This window comes from Semicossyphus pulcher, unplaced genomic scaffold (genome assembly GCF_022749685.1).
Source record: "Semicossyphus pulcher isolate SPU_LCO1_2020_fin unplaced genomic scaffold, fSemPul1.0.p SCAF_1, whole genome shotgun sequence".
Lineage (NCBI taxonomy): Eukaryota > Metazoa > Chordata > Actinopteri > Labriformes > Labridae > Semicossyphus > Semicossyphus pulcher.
The window spans coordinates 27120297-27142644 of NW_027211603.1; the positions used below are offsets into that span (position 1 = coordinate 27120297).

A 22348-nucleotide genomic window follows, 5' to 3' on the forward strand; every position below is an offset into this window, starting at 1 on the left:
CACCTACTTCCTTTCTTCCCGGCAGTCCCCTCACATCCACAGCATTTCCTTCCAGCATGTTTTAATAAAAATCCATCAGCTTTCCTGAACTTCTTCGCCTTCAAACAGTCTGATGTAATGCAAGGAAACGGTAGAAGTTTTGCTTAGACTTATGCAACAGGAATAGAAACCATTTTAGGAAATATAACTTGAGCATTTAAAGTCACAAACTCAAATTTTGAGTGCTTTCATTCATCTTTACACCTCAAATAAAAGAGCAGCTGTAACTGTTATTTTCTGTGTTTGGCCAGTTTGCCGTCGGAGCTCGACATATTTGACATCCCCTGAATTTCATTTTGATGTTGGTCTTCAAAAGCTGCAGAGAGCAGGAGAATAAATGCGACTCTGGAAACACAGCAGTGATGATGTTTGTGGCAGGTTAACACTTTTTGGCACGCATGGAGTTGATTTTGATCTGCTTTCCGACAAAGATGCATCAAAGCTCGCAGCATGTCCATCAATTATAATGTTTCACTCCCAACAGCATTGAGCAGTAGAAGCTAGTTTCCCAATATCAAACTCATTAGCATGAAAATTAGCCACAAAGCAGGTGTAAATCAGTGGTTTGCTTTTGTGCACAGGATGATTTGTGTTCTAACAAGGTTTTAATCTCATGAAAATGTTTAAATGAGTCCCAGGAGTTTTTCTTCTTCCGTGCTGGATGCAGGATGTATTTCCTCTTCTCCAGCACACAAAGTATTCTGCTCAGGATTCATCCCATCGTCTGACCGACCTTGTGTCTTTGACAGGTATCTGTGTCAAATGTGGGAAGGGAGTGTACGGAGCCAGCCAAGCCTGCCAGGCCATGGGGAACCTGTACCACACGAACTGCTTCACCTGCTGCTCCTGTGGTGAGTAAAACGTTTCATGTCATATAAATGTGAGTTGACTTCCACAACATCCTCTTCAAAACAGTTCCCGCTGCCACATGGCTTCTGGTCAAAGCAGCCTTGTTGCTGAGGTCTGTGTTTTTTAATTTAAACATCGGAGGAGTTTTGAGTGACGCGAGTCTATTTTCACATTTCTGTCGTGCAGGCAGCAGATTTGAAATGTCAAAGCTGCATATGATTAGGAATGCTGCGCTCTATATTTGGAGACCAGGCTGACGGAAAAGAAAAAATACAACCTGTTTGATGAAACCGGAGCTAAATTTGAGGTCCGCAATCTCAAAACAGAAGCACTCATCTGGTTTTAGCTGAACGATTGGATTTTTGCTTCTGTTTTCCTTATTCATTCAGCTTGACATCGGTTTCATTCTAACACAATCTCTGGTTTGGGGGGGTTGTTAATTTTTCCAATCTATAGCGAGTAGTAGAGCAGTGCACAAGTCATTATTGGTCCGTCCACACCAGGGGTTTCCTTAAGCGTAATCAAGACAACAGCAACCACCGATATCCTTCATCATAGCGCCATCCTCTCCCTCCGCCAACCCCAGATTAATAAGGCCTTTTGAGCTTCAGTTAATATTTATAGTACATTTTTTAATATAGTATTGTAGTATAATCCTGCTCAAGGTCTTTGATCTACACTTTCAAAATGCTTTTTGCAGTGTAAAGAGGAAGTGTGATGTTGATATGGATTCAGTGAGTTACAAGTTTCACCCTAAATGTGTTTACATTGTGTTATATAAACACCATTGCGAGTGGCTTAAGTGGCTACTGGCAGTCCATGTTTACACTTGACCAGTAGATGTACAGACAACTATCTCTGGACGGCTCTCGTAATGAAAGTTTGATGAGCTCGATGATTCTCAGGGAGCTTCTGGATGTATAAGGAGCATCTTATTTATGGTTGTTAGGCGGATTTATGGACGTGTATTTGACAAGTGACATTACATAAGTCATGCTGAACTTAGAAACATGTGCATCACGTCAATCGTAATAAACTATATCAGCTAACTTGTTGCTGTTAGAGCACCTGCACCCACCTGTCTCTTTCATCTCACGCAGTGTCTTTGCCTCACATCTCTCCCTCCATGCAACCCCCTGCAACGCTGCTGCGACCCCCCGGGGAGACGTGCCTCATCGTTTGAAAGACAGTTTGCTTTTTGCAGTTGATGTTTTTTCACAAAGAGTGAGGAAATGTGTTGATTTAAAAGTTATTTCTGAAGGTTGACTGGAGCTGCGTGGATCTCACTGACGCTTATCTGGTTCTTGCCCAGAAAAATGAATCCACTTCTTTTATTAAACTCACCTACGAAGCTGTAAGTTGTCTCAAGCCGTCAATGAGCACAGCATCACACATATTTAAAACACTTAAAGAGTGAAACGTGTGAGTGGTGTTAGTGGAGGAACCCTGACATCTTTTAAAGCCTTAGATACACCACAGGACGTGCAGGCAGCATCGGTCGTTCACATGTGTTTCCAGCCTCTCCAACCTCTCCATTACTGATTCCTATCTTTCATATAACCTTGCTCTGGGCTTCAGCGCCTGCTGTCCATGCTGAAAATCATCATTAGTATCATCAGAGGAGCTGTGAGACGTGGTGTTATAGCCGGGTGTCGAAACAGCTGCTGCTTAGAAAAGAAAGTCCTCAGGCTGAGCTCTCTCTGCACCAAGAACAAGCTAATAACCCAACAAATAAATAAAATACTCTCATTACTTCCCCTTAAAGTCTGTGATTCAATCTGTTTTTGAGTCCCCAGTAAAGATAGTGTGTGTGAGTGTGTGTTTTTTTTGGACGTCCCTGTCACCCGACCCCAGCCCTCCTCTCCTGTTTCCCGGGGAAACAAGAGGAAGATGTCGGGAGGGAGCTTTTTAGCCAGGTTGCTTCCATTCATATATTGTACTATACATGGATACTGATCCTCAAACCCACCCCCTCCGGCTCTGGAAGAACTGCCTATAATTTACATGTAACCAAAGACACATACTTTCCGATTTATTGTGTGTCTGAAGAAAGAGGGGGCCAGATGCGGAGTGTCCAGTTGCTGAAGTTGTGGGGTTTTACTGTGGAAACGTCGCCCCTGACCTGGTTAAGTGCTGTTTAAGTAGTCCTGATTATCTTCTAGGGGTTAGTTTTGAAGTCGAGGCGCAGAAATCTGCTTTTAGAGATCAAATGAAGCACATATATTTTAAGCTTACCCCTGAAACAAGCAGATTATTTCCCCTAAAGCCTAAAAATACTCTCAAAGAATGACTGTATTACTTCTTGGAAGGGGTAATTATATCTTGAAGTAGCTAAGTGGGGCTTTATGGCTGTGAGACAGAAACCACAGACAGCTACTGAGAGAGTTATGGGAGAAATCACATCCAGGATTTGTCATTTTCTGCGCTCGTTGCGGGTCGCTGCTGATAGCTTCAGAGGCCGTCGTGCCTCTCCAGATGGTTTATTTGTAACGTAAACTCTGCGATGTATCATTTGACCTCATGTGAATGGGAATGTTTTCTTTTAGGACGGCCTCTGAGAAGTTTAGTTTCAAAGTGCCTGCACTTGTCATAACACAATCCGGTGATTTATCAGCCGCTACGTTCCTGTTTGTTTTTTGGTTTCTTTCAGTTTTCTCTCGAGTAGGGTCCTCCTGGAGTCTGGAGCTCCAGAGCGAGGCAGAGTTTGCTGAGACATTGCTCGCTGGTAGCCTTGGGCTTTGTTTAACCATGCATAATTGAGCCCTCCTCTTGGCTTACTCCCATGGTTGCACCCTTTTTTCATGAAATGGCCAAGAATGCAAACTACCCCCCTCCACTTCAGCCGGCCTTCCCTGGAGGACCTCGATCAGACAGTCACAAAGTGTACCAGACCTGCTTATCAGAGGGGACAGGCCGAGGGGTGGGCGCACATTAAACAGCACACACGCACGGAGAGCTGCAGACATGTATGTGCACACACACACACACACACATGGACATATATTTAATATCGTTTTTTCAACACTCGCTTTTACACTTAATGTTCCTCCTCTCACAGCTACTATTAAAGTGCCATTAAACAAAACATTTGTGTCCCTCCGCAGCTCTCTGTGCAGCGCTTTCTCTCCCCACTGAGCCGATTTCTCCCTCCAAAGTGCTCTTTAACTGGAGTAAATATATATTTCCGTGCGACTGCGAGGCCGGGTGTTGTTGAAAATAAGCAAGCCTTCTCGGGGATAGAATAGAAAAATAATCAAACACGTTGCTTCAGGCTGGATGAGCAGACTGTCAACCGCAAGGCTGATGACTCATTGGTGTGTTACGGTAATCCAAGCGGCCTCTGAAAGCACTGGCAGGAGAAGAGAGCTCAGGGGCTTGAATTTCTCAAATCGTTCCCTGCCACCAGTAGCACCTGCCAGGCGGCGGGAATCAGAGCGCTGAAAAACAGGGAACGCTCAGTTCTTCGTGTCGTGTTCCTCGATTCTTACAGCATGCTTAGACTCACACTTATTGTAGCAGTCGTATTAGAAGTAATTAGATTGTGATAAGCATAAGGCGAGACTCTGACGTTGGTAGCGCTCGCATCAACCACACTTAGTTCTTCAAAAGTCCTGTATGGATCTAAAAATAAAACACCCATGTAAATTGGATTATATATATCTATTATGAAAGCCAGTAGCTTGTAACAAGTGCTCTCATTAGATGGAGGTCAGTGAGCCCTAAGCTAACAAGCCTGTATCATACTTTAACCCTCCTGGCCTTACAGTTGAGTTCCTCCTCTTCTTTTAATGAGTAACAGGCAGACTGGATCCTGGGAGATATCCAGGATCTCTGTCATAATATTGCCAGAGATTTTAGCTGACAACAGGTGAACTTCTGCTTTCGCGTAGGCATCGCAGACACCGCCTGGCACCTCATCAAGATGTCTCAGTGTTAGTTTGTTCAGTGGAGATATCAGTGTGTGCTCTCAGCTGCAGCATCAAACTGTTCAGTCCTCTGGAACATAATGTGGACAGATTTAATGGTGTTAGGAGGATTAAGAGAAGGGGTTTTTTTGTATGATCTGAATCACATAGAAATACAGAGGACGCACAGATTATCTGCTTTCAAATCCCAAAAGCACTCAAGGCTACAAGATGAGGAAATAACAGAACCACAGACCAGAATATTACCGACGGTATTTTCCAGTGGGAGCTGCAGAGAGAAAGCTCTCTCCCTCAGACACACTCTTATCCTTCTGCACAGTTGAAGACGTGTTAGCCTCTGCAGTTGTTGCGCCAGCTTTGTGCTTTATATCCCCCCTCCTTTGTAGACCAGTCATCTGTCATTGTTCAATCTTTTATAAAAAAATATAAAATGTTCAACATCAAACAGGTTTGAAGCCGTGTCCCAAGTGGTGTCTGAAATCCATTTGGAATGTGAAAAACTTGTAGACTAGGGATAGAGTTTATATATCGGAATAAATAGGCCCCTATGTTAGTGTCCTTGTTGAACCAGAACTTCTTATAAGGTATCCATTGTCAGGAATTAGTAGGCATCCTGCAGCCGATCAGAATTAAAGTAGTAATTTGAAAGATCTCAGTTTCGTTCTCTTTCCACTTATGGCGATAAACAATAACTGCGGGAGCACATTTCCTTTGAAGTGTTGCAAGTTTGACGTCAGCGGTTGGCTCGCCTTGTTACGGTTGTAACTCTTGATTTTCCTCGCTGACGGTCGCTTTCCTTTTTAGACTGTTTTCCTTCATCTGAGCGTCAAATTTGTTTCTTTTTCTTTGGATTTTCACTTATTGTTGAAGTTGTATCTGTAGTCATCGATCTTTTCTTTGTTTGTTCAGCCATAGTAGATTACTGTTTACTCGCAACACCAGCAGAGAGCGGAAAAGCAGCCGCTAAGCTCCGCCAACCCTCTCTGGCAGACCAACCACTGCTGGCTGATGGAAAACGCGTCACTAACTGGGCGCTGCTTGAGATTTTTTTCTGTTAAAGTCGCCACAGACACCCAGTCTGTAATACTGCAAATGCAAAGGCTTTCATCAGAGGGCCATTTATTGTAATGAAAATCTTCAAGATTATTCAACCAGACCAAATATGTAAGGAAGATTAAATCCTCCATCTTTGCTTAATCCAACTTTCTTACCCTCTTTTTGCATGAACCACCAGATATGTTCTCCTATATAAAGTACAGGACTCTTGTCTGTAATGGCCATGAGAAGTCAGATAATTATTAAAATGGTTATCAGTGAAAAATCCACATCCTGCATTCCTAATGTAATCCTCTCAACCTTTCCAAATGCTCTGTGCTGAACATTGATGCAGACCAGCAGCCAGAGCACATCTCTTTGTAACTCTATGGTGGGGCGAACTAGGAGTCAATCTGTGTAAACATAATCAGAACATGGTATAAGAGACTGATGAAGTGTGTGCACATCTTAGCTGGCTCAAGGGATGTTGCAGCAATTACTGGTAAAAATAGATATATGTCACTGATTCCAGATGAACTGCATCGTTCATGGTGGATAATGTGCTTACCGATGTACCTTTTACGGCTGAGTTGTCACAAAAAATACTGAATATCTCATTGAGACTGCAGGCATGCACAGGCTCAACATGGCACAGTGTAAAAAATCAGTTTGAAGCTTCTTTGTAAGCAAATCGTCACATTTATCTGTCCTTCCAGCCCAGCCAGAGCTCTGGTTTCTCTGCCAGAGACGGAGAACAGAGAGGCTGAATCTAATGCATCCCACCAGGAAGAACACAAACAGTACCTCTCATTAGACTGGTGCGTTGTCAGTGAAAACATATCAAAGCTACGGAGTAAATAACAGGAGACTAACTGCTGTTTTTGCCAGATAGTATCAATGTCAAGACTTCAGAAAGAAATGTAAAAAAAGATACTCTCAACAATGTCTTTTGTCTGCATTGGAGTGGCCAAGGCCAGGGAGGGAGAAAAGCTGCCATGCAATGAGCTCTTGTAGTGTGAACGCGTGCAGATTCAGGCTGAGTCAGAAGATGATTCAGATTAATTGACCAGATTATAGAGATCTTCCAATACTAAAATTGGTATCAGTATCGGCGTTCGATACTGGCTAAAATGCTGTATCGGCTGTGTATTGGCTAGTAAAGCCAGTCAGTGCACTGGTCCAATACCATGTTTTAACCCCTATTAACCATATTTTTTTAGTTTTTCAACCAATAATTTGTATTTATTTAATCCTGCTGGTATGGAAGCGATACTCAGTAGGGCTGGGTTTAAAAAAATGATTTTCCATATAAATGACCCAATATGGATTAATAAATCCCGAGATCGATCTTTGAAAATATGTGTAGAAACGTGTCTGATCACTCACTTTTCTGAACGCACCCGAAACGCAGCACAACACCCCCTGAAACACGGTAGTGAGGGAGACATGCCCGGACTTGTTTACTGCACCTACTAGGGAGATATCAGTGATCGCCGACGGACTATTTTTATCGTGTGTGCGTCCTTGAATATGTAAGTTAGTTTTGCACTGATGTTTATGTTACTCTCTGTTAGCGTCGGCTTTGGCCGCGAGTGTATTTTTGGCAAGCTGTCATCCAATATGCCTTTCCCCGATAATGTCAGGGCCAAATCTTGCGCAAGTTGAAGCCCAGTTCGTTTAATCAAAACCATGAGCCAGATGTTCAGACTGAAAATCTGAAACTGTCTAATTCATAAAATTGTGAATATTGTGTTGACTGCTGTGTGTTTGTCATGTTAAATAAAAAGAACATGATGTTCTTTGGGGACAATTCTTATTGTAAACATTAAAGATGTTGATAGTGCACAAGGTTAGAGGAGCACTGATATTGTAACTGAAATACCCCTAACCAAATCGATATCGAATCAAACCAGATCGGAAATTTAATCAAATTGAGAAATCCTTATTGATACCCAGCCCTAATACTCAGTGTTAGCCGATACTCAAGTCTTGGTATCAGAGCTGGTGTAAGGAAGGAAAAAATGGTATCATGTCTAAGTGAAAATGACTCTAATACCACCCAAATACAGGAGTGGGTATCAGAGAATGGGCCAGTCTGTGCATTGATCCAAAAGCATATTTTACCAGCCTTAAAATATGAAAACTCCTTTCAGCAAGTTGCATGGTGCTGCAGGTTATTTATCCCATGACAAAAGCAAACAATAGTGCAGTGCTAGCGGAGAATGTAACGTTAGTTATAGCAATCAGAATATCAGCAATCTGTCAATATTTTACACCACATCGGGCAAGTGTGCGAAAAGTATGCAAGGCGTCAGTTTTGAGGGGGTAGTACTTGTGTTGTCATACAGCTCTTGGATAGTTTGCATATTTTATCACACTGAAAACAGATTGGTTCTCGGTATCGGCCAATAAGTTTGGGTTTCATTATTGACATCAGGAGAGAAAGAGTGGTGTCAGACTCGGAACATCTCTACCCAGTTGCTCAAACAGAACCAGACATGTGATTGTAGGTAGGTTTTCAGCTTCAGCCAGCGCCCAACGGTTGGCCTCTTATCCACTAAATCAGGCAGGGCTGAACATGTCATAATTAAGGATGTGTTGTGCCCTATGTTCAGGTTCAAAGACTCTTTATTGCTGTGTTTAGCAGATTTTTTAGCCAGAGACTATAGTTATAATCCTGAGTTATGAAAATTGCTAAATTACTTCATGTCATGTCATGAGCACTCTGAACCACTCTGAAACAAAGAGGAACAGTCAGGAGTCACACCATATGAGCAACAGGAAGTTAACAAAGACTTCCACATTGAAAGTTTGAACCCTTTTTGAGTTTGTCAATCACATGAGACAGTGAACATCTGACCGCACCTTTACTCGTGTTAGAAGAAGAGGTTTTCCCTGTTAAGCTTAATCTGTGTTCATAATGTGTCGATATTTTGTTGCCCTGAGTGGAGACTCAAAGGTGGCTTTTCTTCTGGCTGCATATAAAGTCGTCTTCACTTTGATCAACAGGCTTGAACCCCAACATTGACTCTAAACATCATCATTTATAAGAAGCCTGAAACTCTTGACTGAAAGAAATATTTTGCAGTATCTTTGGATAAATTGACTCCAAGAACCCTTTCATCAGAGCAATCAAGTATGAAACTGTTTTTGAATCAAGTGCAGAACATCATTAAACCTGAATCTTACCAACAGATCCAACAAGAGTCTTAACCGGGCTTAAAGGGGATAAGAAAGACTATATGAGACCAGAAAACAAAGGTGAACATCCTTCTTCTATAGCCTAAAACAAACTGGCTCCAAGAGTGTAAACTCTTGTATTAAAGTTATAATCTCCAGATCAAAGTTTTGTTCTCTTTAGCGGCACCCATGGCAATAAACGGTAATAGCGGGAGCACACTTCCCAGATATCCGGACAGTGTCTCATGTGTGACGTCCACAGTTGGCTCCGGTTTCCTTTTTAGACAGTTTGCCTTCATCTGAGCGTCGAATTTGTTTCTTTTTCTTTGGATTTTCACTTATTTTTGAAGTTGTATCTGTAGTAGGGATAGACCGATTATCGGCGCCGATATTCGGCATTTTGACGCTCTGGCTCTGATGCATATGCTTAAAGGCATTTAAACAAAGTTAAGTGTTAGAGTTTGTATTATTCAAAATTTTGACGCCAATATTTTCACTTTTACTGCAAATGAATATCGGCTTCAAATATCGGTTATCGGCCTCCTTGACTACTAATAATCGGTATCGGTATCGGCCCTGAAAAAACCATATCGTTCTATCTCTAATCTGTAGTCATCGATCTTTTCTTTGTTTGTTCAGCCACAGTAGATTACTGTTTACTCGCAACACTTGCAGAGACCGGAAAAGCAGCCGCTTAGCTCCACCTACCCTCTCTGGCAGACCAACCACTGCTGAGTGATGGAAAACGCGTCACTAACTGGTCCGCCGCTTGTGATTCTTTTCCACGAAAGTCGCACCATACAGCCAGTCTGTAATACTGCAAATGCGAAGGCTTTCATCAGTGGGCCATAGGCTCAGTTATCATTGTGTTACCTCACTCGGCGATAGACAGTGACTAAACAGACATTTATTTAAATGAAAATCTTCAAGATTATTACTTTACAGGGTAAAATCAAGAGCTGAAAAGCTACATGTAATTTCATTTTAGTAGCCATTAAAAAGACCACATATCCTACATGATGCAAGAATTCAAGGACACACACCTCTTGTGAGAAAAGTGAGACACTTTCAAGTTTTTTGGCCCTCAAATCTCCAGCAAAGAGAGAGAAACAACATTTATTGGAATAAAACCTCACAGCTTTCCATATTTCTTGTTATAGATCCTGTGGCAACCAGTAAAGTTTGACGGTTTATTCATGGACCTCGTGTGTGCGTTCCAGTTTCTTGCAGGAGTGAAATTTTAGCAGTATAATACCTTTGCCTCGGTGACACATCAGTCCTCTTTCACCAGACCAGCGCTCATTTCCATGGCAACACCATCATTCAAAATGAGTGCATTAGCAGAATGAGCTCTAATTCCTAAATAACCAGAAATTACAGGCAGCCGGCATTAAGGAGGGCAGAGGTCAGAGCCCTGAAGCTGCAACAGCAACGCGGTGACCGCAGAGCGAGGGGGGAAAATCAGCCATCATTATTCTGTCGTTGTTATTTTGTGGTTAATTTAGCATTTATAGAGTAGCTTAAAGTGTGTGAGTTTTATTAGCTGTTTAATGGGAATGGTGTGTTTATTTGATTTGATTTATATGATTTAAAATATACAGAGATACATATTAAATATATTTTGAGAGTGATCGAAGGCTCCAATCCATTTGGATCTCAAATCAGGAGGTTTAGTTTTCTATACATCATATGAAGTGTAAAAAAAAAAAGGTCCTAAATTATAAATCTGCAGATAGATAGCGGCACATAAATAGAGCTGCTGGTTGTGTCTCTTGTGAGGAGGTTCAGGCTCTCTGTCTGGTGACAAAAGGCCAGAGGAGAGAGAGAGAGAGAGAGGCAGGCATGGAGCCCTCCCCCTCCTCTCCGCGGTGAGGGGAGCGGGCAGAGAGCGGGTGTTGGAGAGGTGTGGGGGGTTGAATGGGACCAGCTAGTGACCTCAGGCAGAAAGAATGTCCCCGTTTGCTCAGTCGGCCCGCTCCCCTAGCAGCGCTCCACACAGTCATCAACGCTGGGGCCTTTGTGTTCACCTTCCAGACCCCAAACTCCAGAGCAGAGGCCACAGACGAGCACACAGCAACACCTCGCAGCCCCCGCTGCTGCTCTGTTCTCTGTAATCTCACTGTTCCTGCAAGTTTAGCCTCCACAAAGTCCCGGGTTTGAAGACGGTGTCTCTTAAGAGTTCTTCCTCCGTCCTGCTTTTCTTTTTGCTCCACGCTACCAAAATGCTAATTGCTCCTCTGTCTCAAAGTCTTAAAAGTCTCACCTATTGTGTGGGCAGCATTCCTCGGCTGCTCCAGCCATTTATGTGGGTGTTAATGTATTGCCATCTCCCAGCAATGTGACACCGTGTTTGTGTGTGAAATACAGCGATTGCATAAATTTCAGTGTTAAAAAGAGAGGAGGGGGTGGATTTCCCATGCTGGGACACCCATAAAATCAATGGTAGCTCGGGACGACAATTAAATCTGACTAATCCAGCAGATTTATGAGATCCGTGTGCTTCTTCTGCCAGGCTCGGGTGAAGTCATCGCGCTGCCAGAGAGACACCGCTGCTGTTAAATGAATTTGAATGGGCGAGCTGTAAGGGGTGCATGGCAGGGGGCTGCAGAAGCCAGCCCGCAGCAGAATTTCTTTTTAGATTGGATTCAGACTTGGATTCTGATGAATGAAGACTCAACCAGAGGAATTTAGGCTTCAAACTCGGAGCTGGAAGCTCAGTATGCTGAACCTGGCCCTGCTGTGGTGTAGGCATGTCCCTGTGGATGTGATTGCAGGTGCAGGGCTGCAACTATTTTATGTTTCATCATGTTTTGTCAGAAATAAAGGCCACTAAAGTGATGTCTTAAAGCTGCTTTAATAGTCTAAAGTTTTTATATGTTAAAGATGTTGAACGATGAGTGAAACCACTTTCAGTGTCCTAACTGATAAATAGTTGAAGCTCTGGTTGTGTCAGAGTAAGAGATCCTCCTCATCCTCCCTCTTGTCTGCTATTGTTGGTGTGTCTGTGGACGGTGCACAATGGGAAGGGAAGAGGACAGAGTTTTTGGGGGGAGGTTTGGAGAGAAAGCAGCCTGCTGTATTGATTGTGTATGGGTTTTGAATGGATTCCTGTTGGGATCAATGGTCGAAGTAATTAAACGGAGGCACCGGCAGCATGTCGCCTACGTTCGGCCGACCATCTGCTCAACACTGACCTGCTGCTGTGGTTTTAAAGTACAGAGATTATGAACGTGGTATACAGTATTATTTATTTGCACTGAGAGGATCAGATGTTAATAGAAATTGTGTTTAAGTGTTATTTACTGTGCTATCTTTCACTGTTTAGTTTGACCAGTGCAAAAGACTTGTATTGCAACAACCAGCTCAAATGTTGTACTTGCATGCTCTACTTCAAGACAAAGCACTCTTAACATAACAGGTATTTGACACCAATAATAGAATATAGCTTTATACATCTATAAAATGCTGCTTAAACCAACAACACATGGCTTTAAAGATGGACGTGAATCAAAAGTTAGATCAGGGTTGTCTCAGAATTAGTTTAGCATACCTGCTGCTAAACCTGCCTCCTCTCATCTGGGAGGACTGTCCTCAACATATTGGACTGAAGGTGGTCCAGGGAAATGATCCTGCACAATATTTGTTTCTCGGAGCTTTGTGACATAGTGACAGTACTCGCAGGGTTACTTGGTGAACTTCTGGAGCTGGTGAGCTTAACTCGCTAGCTTGCTCAGTCACAATACCTCCCAGAGCTTTCCCTACTCCTCTGTTGACACCATTGTGGCATTTTGTTCAGCGGGGTTCACAGTTTTGTTTTCTAAAAAGTTGTTGTTGAGGAAAAATAAGTCAAGTCTAACTTCATTTATATAGCACATTTCATACACAGGGCGACACAATGTGCTTCACATGAAGTGAAAAAGCAATCACAACAATATGACAAAAGTATAATTAAACCCAAAGGACAAAATTCAGAGCAGAAGAAAAATAAAATGAAATAAATAAAAAGTCAAATATCAAAATCACAACACGCACACCACACATACGCCCACACATGGGGATACATGCGCGCACACACACACACACACACACACACACACACTACAAATGTTAGCCATAAACTGATCTAATCTGCCTTAATAAAGACATCTGAGCTTACAAGCCTGCACTTAGCAAACTCATAAGCTTGTTAGCTCAGCTTTAGGGTACCCATTAAATACCAGAGTGATAAACAAGCATATATTATTATTTTTCAGCTGCTGTCTACTACTAACCCTGTATGAATGTGATATGATTGCTATCATTGAGGCCTGACTCAGTACACTGAAGGAATCCAAACGTAGAAACAAGCTAAGCTAACGTTAGCAGCAGCTCGGTCTCTTCATTCGTCCTGTGTCCGCTGAGAGTGTTGGCTAAACTCTTAAAACAGATTTAAGATAATTTCCTGTTTGAATGATCTGAAATTTGCTTTAGGAAAAACACTTAAAATGTGTATTGGTAAATCACTGATGCTGACATTTTGCTAGCTTTGACTATAAATAAGCTTTCTGCTAGTAATCACTGTTGTTGTTTGCTATCACCACATGAAAGTTTACCTGAAATCATGTATTTATTGGTGCTCAAAAAAAGTAGTTGTGTAGTACAGCGATAATGTATATTATTGTTGTTTAGGTTGTTTTTTTGGAGGAGAAGAATAAAAAGTGGCTCTTTTGGGGGCTAATAATTTTTGGTATTGGAACAGTGTATTGATTGGTGTAGTCTTCGCTACCTGATATTACTTGCTGCTCGCCCTGTTCTACTTAAAACTCAATATTGCTATGAAGCTGGAGGCCCACAACTGTGTTAAATATTATTGTATGCTGTATCATTAAGATTTTCCCTTATTAGAATAAAGGAGCCTAGCTCTACTATAATAAACATCCCAAACAAAAAGATCATAAGAGACATGTCTACATAGTTTTATTCATATAGTTTATCAGCATCAGCGTTTTGGCTAAAGTCGTCCACACATCTCATTTTATTTTTTGTCTTTCTTTCCAGGGCGGAGGTTGCGAGGGAAAGCGTTCTACAACGTCAACGGGAAGGTCTACTGTGAGGAGGACTTTCTGGTAAGTCGTGTTCATCATTATTTTGTCCTGAGATAAGAGGAGCGGCTGCTATAGCAGCGTATCACTTCCTCACGGTGTGCTGACAGAGGAGCTGGTGGAGCGAGGGATTAGGATCTCAGGCTACATTCTGCAACCCTCCAGAGGAAACAGACATCGCAGCTACAATTAGGAGTTTTGCACCACCCCTCAAATTCACACTAATTTCCTCCAAAATCTCCCCAAGGAGCTCAATTACCCCACGAGCTGCTCAGCTGCACTTACAATTAAGAGTGGGAGGAGGACAGCTGGTCCATCTGCTTCAGGTTGCCAATGCAGACACAGGACCTGCTCCCATGATGCCTTTGTGTTCTTCTGGAAATACAGTTATGATAAGTTTAATATAGGTTAACTCAACAAGGTGATAACTTTTAAATACGAGTATTAATATTATTGTAATCATGAGATTTTGTGGACTTTAGCTCGTTCTGTTAAGACAAACACATGATAAAAGAAGGAAGAAGCTTTCAAAACTTCCTGTAACATCCTCACAATCACATTCTTTCAGTACTTCCTGTTTATCTGCAGCTTCTCCTTTCAAGTTGAACATGTTGATCTGTTAGGAAACACTGTAATTCCTCTTTTGCACTCTACAATCACAGCCTCGCAGTGATACACTGATGCTGGAGGTCAGATGACGGGATGAGACTAATCTTCTTCCGCCTCCCTCACGCAGCTAAGACTTGACTAGTCTGGCTTGTCACCCCGGGGGTGTCTCAAGGGTTGGGGGGGAAGGTGGTGGCAGATGGTAGATCTGGAGTGGAGATGTCAGGGCAGGGGGCAGCCTCCCCATCACAGCCTCCTACCTCCACCTGGTAGCCATGTCTCCTCAAACAAGCACCCCCGTGTCATCAGGTCACGACCCTGAGGGGGCTGTGAGCTGCAGATGGTCACCTTCATTATCTGCCTGTGCTCTGGGTTGAAGGGAAAGAAGCTGTGGATGTGACGCTGGGTGTTTTGTTGCCTTGTAACACACAGAAACACTTCACACCTGCTTGGTCCAGTGGAGATTGCCGTTTGGCAAAAATCACAGAGCAATTATGAATGGATTTTAAAGTATCAGTGTGATGTAGGCAAAAAAACCTTCCTCAGAATGAAAAAGCTTTAAATAATCATTAGTTCAGGCACCACAGGTCGACACTGCCTGATGAACATGTCAGCTGAGAGACAAAGAGGCACTTTTCATGTTAGATTAAAGAGCGCAGCAGCACCCTCTATGGAGGAGCTGTGGACTGAAATAAGTTCATGCATCAGGTGTGAGGCACTGCATGTTGCAGTGATGAAAAAATGATCAATTTTCACTGCTGAGGATGATAACTCTGGTGTCTTGTCTCCCCTACAGTACTCTGGTTTCCAGCAGACGGCTGAGAAGTGCTTCGTGTGCGGTCACCTCATCATGGAGATGGTAAGAGCTCTGCCAACAGCATGTACAGTTAGTAGCACAGTTAATGCATAAGTAATATTTTAATTATCCCATCTTTTTTAGGGACCCCAAATGTTAGGGGTCTAGGGTATTTTGATATTGTGCAGGTATTTATTCATTTAATAGGTTTATTACTTTGTTAAACATACAAATTTAACCAATTTTATGGCACCTGTCACCCACCACATTATGAATACAGTTTGATAATAAAAAGTAAGAAAATGTTTAAAAAATGTGTTTTTATACAATCAGAACAGTTTGGACTTTTTATTTATCACAGTCCCTGTAACAAAGAAACTTAGTTTTTGTACAGTGTGAGTCTTTTTCCTCTGGGTTTTGGCCTTTCGTCCACACACAAACATCATTTTAGGTCACTGTAAACTGATCTTTTGTAAAACTCCGGCCAGGGCGAAGACTTTTAGAAACTCAGTTTCCACGGAGACGTGTTTTTGGCTCGTGACGTCAGGCTGTGCGCCGTTATCTCCTCACCTCCTTTGTGAGGCGTCACAAATGAGGAGACATTCAATGCAAAATGACGGACGTGACAAAAACGAGTGGTTCTTCTAACCTTGCTAACAGGACTGTTTACATGTTTACACATGTATGTACAGTTACTCGTTCACTATATTGATATATCGTCCCCCTTCCTCGATGTGCCATCGCAGCCCGTCAGGTAGTCTTCTGGCAAAAGATTTTTTCAGGATTTTGATTGGCCCGATTTTCTTTTTCTTCTTTACATGACTGGGTTATATCACGGCCTGTTGGTTCTCATGTGTCACAGGGACTGTGCTTGTGTGGACGGGGTGTTTTTTTTAATCGAAGGAGGGAAGAACTGTCCGTGTGGACATGGCCTGAGCAGATGCCTATCTCTATTAAAAATATAATCTTTGCAGGTTAACTCTTGATTCAGATTTGATGCAGGGTTTATTACTGCAACCTGCTCAATAACAACATCGTCGTTGCAGTTGAGATGTTACATCACATCAACCCCACTGAGTTTATGTTTTTAATGTACACTTCCAGATGGCAGCGCATTGTTTGTTACTGCATGACCTTTATGGCCTCTCTCTCAAGTCTCACTGTTACCTTCTGTGCATTTCTTCCATGTGTGTCTGTGTGTGTATGTGTTTCTTCTGCGTGTGTGTGTGGGTGTCCAGATCCTCCAGGCACTCGGCAAGTCCTACCATCCTGGCTGTTTTCGCTGCGTGGTGTGTAAAGAGGGTCTGGATGGAGTGCCTTTCACCGTCGACGTCGAGAACAACATCTACTGTGTCAAAGACTACCACACGTAAGAAGAACACCTCTCTGCTCATCACACCGATAACATATGATTAATGCATGACAGAATGTGGCCTGGAATTTACAGCATGGAAGGAGCATAATTTATCATTACTCACTCTACTCCTGCTACTGCTACTAGTTTTTGAGCTAGAGTTGCCCAGGTATATTTGTGGAAAAAGGCATACATTAAGAAGTCGACTGTTTTACATTACACAGAGAACGGTGAAATTCTGTCTGATATTTTTGTTGTCTCTTCCACGACAGGGTTTTTGCTCCCAAGTGTGCCTCCTGCAACCAGCCCATCCTTCCAGCCCAGGTAAGGCAGAGCATCTCGACATGTCTGAAATGTTTGTCATCTCTAAGAAATATGCTCGGCCAAACATCTACTCTAGAGATGGGAGGTTCGACTCTTTCTACTGACTCGAGTTTGTTTGAGTGACTCACTAAAGAGAGTCAGGTTTTTGAGTCACTCAAGTTACCTATAGCTTGAATCACCCACCAGCCCGTGCGCCCATAGAGCATGCGCACTAAAGAGTCCCATCGCCCGATCGAGCTAACTTCCAGTTTAGCACTCCGTAATGTTAATGGAGATTACATTTAATCGTGCAGCTCATCTAGACCTTCTGATTGTTTTTGGACCTAATTGATCAATTTCTGATAGTAAAGCGAGTCATTTCGCAGGGTTTGTGACGCTCGTTTTCCCATGATTGTGTGCGTAAAAAGTGCTTTTTGTGCCCCGCCATGTTGGGAGAGCGGGTACTGAGTGAGTGACTGATTCAGTGACTGATTCGCTCAGGACAGGGAGCAAGCTCCGGGCGCTCTAACTCCGGAGTTGAAACAAGCGCCAAAGCGGTTGTTTTTCTCACAGGGCTCGGCTTATACGGTGGTCTCGCCTCAGATTTGCAGTTTGCAGTGTCTAGTGGCGGGTAGGAGGGATGAGTTAGTGAACGAGTTAGTGGTAAAAAAGAGTCATTTGTTTCGAATGATTGACTCCTGACTCGCACATTACTAATCTACTCATCCGGTTAACAAGTCAGGGGTGAAGGTTCTTACATATTAAACATATTAAATAGCAGATTTAATGAACTTGTGTTCAGAATAGATGATAAAGATTCAAAGAGAAACATCAGGTTGTATTTTTGGTTTTGAAATGAATATTCTATCAAAATGCCTTGTAGCAAACAAAGTAGTAATATCTTTACTAGTCAGGTTAAATCAAAACATATACAGCATTTACGAGGAAATCAACAGATAAAACTCGCAAAAGAATCAAAGATCAAACTGAGCAGAAATGAAAAATTATCCGGCCTTCTTTCAAAAGTGAAAATATTGAAAGTTAAATGTTATGATTTTCATTTTTTCCCTGTTGTATCTAGAATGGAAAACAAAAGTAAAAAGAAATAGCGGTAAAACGGCACAAAACTCCCAAACTCCCTCTTTCTGTTTACGATAAAGTCATGTACAATAAGAGCGGTTTGGAGCAGGTGTGTATGCGGCAGCTGCAGGAATCAAGACCTGCTGTTTCACTTCAATGAGACAGCAGACTGATCTGTACTGTGAAGGTCTCACCGTGTGTTTTTCCTACCAGGGCTCTGAGGAAACCATCCGGGTTGTTTCTATGGACAAAGACTACCATGTGGAGTGTTACCACTGTGAGGTGAGGCCTGCACACTGTCCTCACACACACACACACACACACACACACACGCACGTGCGATCACACACACAGGGTTTCTGAGTAACAGAAGTCAACAATGCATTGATTCAGCATCACTATGCACGATTCAGCTTCTCACCCTGCTGTAAAACACATCTCACACTGTTGAGCCACACACACACCTGATCGCGCACACACACACATTCACGTGCACATCCTCTCAGACACAATGAACTCGGCTAAGAGCTTCATATCGTGGGACGAGACTCTTTTAGTACCAACGGGTGTGAATCACCACTACAGTCTCAAATGGAATGAATGAGACACACACACAGTGAAAACAGACACAGACGGATACCAACCCGAGGTTACGGCTCAACGTTGTGACTCATTGACAAATCGCATTCCTGCACTGAGCTCTGAACTCAGCTGGGGACTTGTTGCTTAAACCAGACTTGTGAAATCCCAGCCATCCCGCCACTCAGCCCCCTCGGATGTTTGCAGTTCGAGTGTCACAGAAGGTTTCGTGAAACATATGAGCAACGTGTGTCACCATGCACTGATTCAGCTTCTGTTTCTCAATTGTGAATACTCATAACAGTTCCCCTCATGAGCAGGATGAGACCGATTTCTCTGAATCGCCGACATTCCTCTTCATAGAAATAGATCAGATCATTATGTAATGGTGGGTAATCATTAGCTGAGTTGTGGAGGGGGGCTTGTACACAGAGGAAGGGTAAAGTCCAGAGCTGAATCATCCTGGAAATGATAAACAATCACTTATTTCATAGACAGTTACACATTAGATGCCTTCAGGGTTCTTCAACAACACGAAGCAGAGGATACAGCGATATCCACACATGCAGTCGGGCAAAATCCTGTATAATACATGAACTCTCAGCTGCTTACAGGTCTGAATCACGATAGCAGCAAAGTGTTTAAGGCCCAGTCGGTTTATGCACTCCCTCCAGCATGTTCAGGGTCTACCCCGGGGGTCTCAACTCTGTCAGATGTGCAGAGAAATCCCTTGCAGGTTCAATGTTCAGTTCAGCTTCTGCCCTTGTCGAACAACACAGAAATTTCTAAGAAGTAGATTAAAAAAAAAAAGACATGACCAGGTCAGAGGCACCGAACCAGCTCCTTTCATACTCACAATTCCCTATGGACATCTGAACCCTCTGGGATGAACCCTCTCCCCTCTAGGAAAGGAAAACAATACAGCGATGTGTTTCACAGTTTTACCTTCAGGCTCAGGAGCTTCTCCTACACAGGGTCTATATTTTATGTAGCAGTCCGTCCTGCACATAACTGAACCCTTACTCACCACCAAGACCAAACAGCTAGCTCTCACTAAGTACGCTTTTTCTGTTAAATTCGCCTTGTAAGCACAGTTAATGTGGTAGTTCAGCAGACGTAAGCTCAAAGGAGGAGAGTCAGATGAGAGGATGAACTGGTGAAACGTTTCAATAAAGCCTTCTATTGGCTGAGCGAGCTGTTTGTCTTCTGACATCACTGCGAGTCGATTTAAATGTCAAGATGCCAAATGAAATGTGTAAAGACTGAATGACACTAAATGCTCATGTCACACTGCATGTGGACATGACAAGGCTCTCAATATGTGGAAAGGAGAATCTACATCTAAGTGGACAGCTAACAGTTTTCAGCACAGAGACACGGATAAATAACAAGAATACATCTAGTATTGGATTTATTATCATTAATTCAGTGCATGAAGTCTCCATAGAGTAGTTGTAGGCGGGATAAGGAAGCTCCTGAAAGAGAGACGATCACATTGGAGCCTCATTAGAACGGATCAGCTGCCTGCTTCACAGCAAAAACAGTACATCTCACGCACGCAGCGTTCCAGTGATATGAAAGAAACATTATAACATATATCTTAAGATGTTTATACAACATTGCTGGAGATCAATATTTTTAGTATGAAAGAGGTGAGTTTGGTGCCGTAAATGACTGGAAATGATTGGTCAAATTTGTGGAAAAGTTGTGGCAATTGGCCAAAATTGCGGGAATGTAACATTTCAACTTCCTAGAGGGACTGAAATAAGGCTAAATCCTTAGCAGCTTAGCTTAGCACAAAGACTGGAAATGGGAATGAAGGAAACAGCATGTGTCGCTCTGTCCAAAGATGACAAAACCTTCTATCTGAAACTCTAAATCTCATAATTAACATGTTTTATATTTATTTTAATCCGTAAAGTGAAATGAAAATATGGAAATTCCCAGTTTTCTGGTGGGTGATGTCCTCTTATAACCCTACATTTTTAGTATTGATTAAACAAACAAGATATATCGTGTTCATTTTCTAGCTTCAGAGGTTTCGAACAGAGCCAGGCTAGCTGTTTCCAGCCTTTGTGCTAAGCTAAGCTAATCTGGCTACTTAATATTTACTGAGACATAAGTGTTATATATTTATACGTTTTTAAGAGTATTTCTCAAAATGTCAAACTTCTATTGGAAATAGTTTCGGCGTTGACAAAGGACACACACACGTCATGGTGAACTTATTGTTTCATGGTGTGATAACGTTTTGGTGTCGCTCTTTCAGGACTGTGGCCTCCAGCTAAACGACGAAGAGGGACACCGCTGTTATCCACTGGAAGGCCACCTTCTCTGCCACGGCTGCCACATCCACAGGCTCCAGTCGCAGGTCCCTGCCCACATGCCCCCCAGCTATCCCCTCCACGTAACGGAGCTGTGAGGGAGAGGAGGGTGGGCAGCAACCGAGCCCTGCCTCCCAGGTGATCTGAGACACCAGCAACAAGGGGGAAACAAGGCCAGGGAAGCCTCTGTGTGGCCATCTGAGCTACTACCAGGCCGTGGACTAACACACACTGTGCAGCTCCCACCACAAGCCCTGCTGTCACATGACAGGGCTGGGAAAAAAGGGTCCCCCTCCTCCTCCATCTGTGGTCCTTTCCTCCCCCCTTCCCTTGGGGTGCCTAACCCTGAAAGCCAACACGCCGGCTCACCCAGAGGCCCCTGGTGACGTCACACCTCCTGACCCCTGCACATTCATCAAAGAGAGGGGTTTTTGGATCGGAGGAGAGAACGCAAACTCATCTCTCTCCTTGCTCCTCTCTCTTCCCTCTCCATGTTTTTCATTCCTGTGCTGTGACTGAAGCGGTTTGACCGTCTGAGATCGCTGCTCACGTCGACGTCAGGAAGGCCAGGGAACGAGCCGCTACATTCCAGTGCTGGCTGGACCGGACGGACCACAGGGTGGGCATGCTGTGCCTTCAGAGCGGGCTCTTTCTGTGCAGCTTCTAACACTGAAACGGAGTCCTGCGTAAGGCTATGCAAAGGACACCCAGCATCACGACCCAGGGCTGTGAGAGAAACTATGAACTGCACCACCCCGACAGAACAGATGCACCGTAGCAGCACGAGCCCAGAGGACCGACTGACATTCCACTTAGAAGTCTTAGACGAGACCTCGAGAGATTCACAAGCAGTGTCTTAATAATGATTATATTATGACAGAAGAAGAAAATTTTAGATGCACATAGATTGTCTTTTATATATGAATATATATTTTGCAGATGTTTTCCACATACGATCATAGATGTAGATTCTTGTTTTTGTCCTGTGCTTGCAATAGATTCAGAGGTGAAACGCGCTGTCTGTCTGACGCTTCTGAACATTTTGGGTCTGTTGTATCATTTCTCCTCCAGGACTCAGCCTCCTCACGGCTGTCAGTGGGTCGCAGATCCACAGGCTGTGTACGAGCAGACCCTGGTTCAAACAGCATCTGACTTGACAATGAATTTATTCCACTTTGAGCACCAAAGGTTGACTG

General features: G+C 43.1%; 1 protein-coding gene across 1 annotated transcript in view; it reads left to right on the top strand.

Annotated features, from left to right (window-relative positions):
* Positions 1-21731, top strand: part of wtip (WT1 interacting protein) — a 33182-nt gene extending 11451 nt beyond the window's left edge. The window contains exons 2-8 of the mRNA XM_069664701.1: positions 789-890; positions 14067-14134; positions 15513-15575; positions 16751-16881; positions 17139-17190; positions 18463-18531; positions 21098-21731. Coding sequence (XP_069520802.1) covers positions 789-890; positions 14067-14134; positions 15513-15575; positions 16751-16881; positions 17139-17190; positions 18463-18531; positions 21098-21250 — 638 coding nt within the window. The 3' untranslated portion in view covers positions 21251-21731. The remainder of the gene's footprint in view (positions 1-788; positions 891-14066; positions 14135-15512; positions 15576-16750; positions 16882-17138; positions 17191-18462; positions 18532-21097) is intronic.
* Positions 21732-22348: the final 617 nt, after the last annotated feature.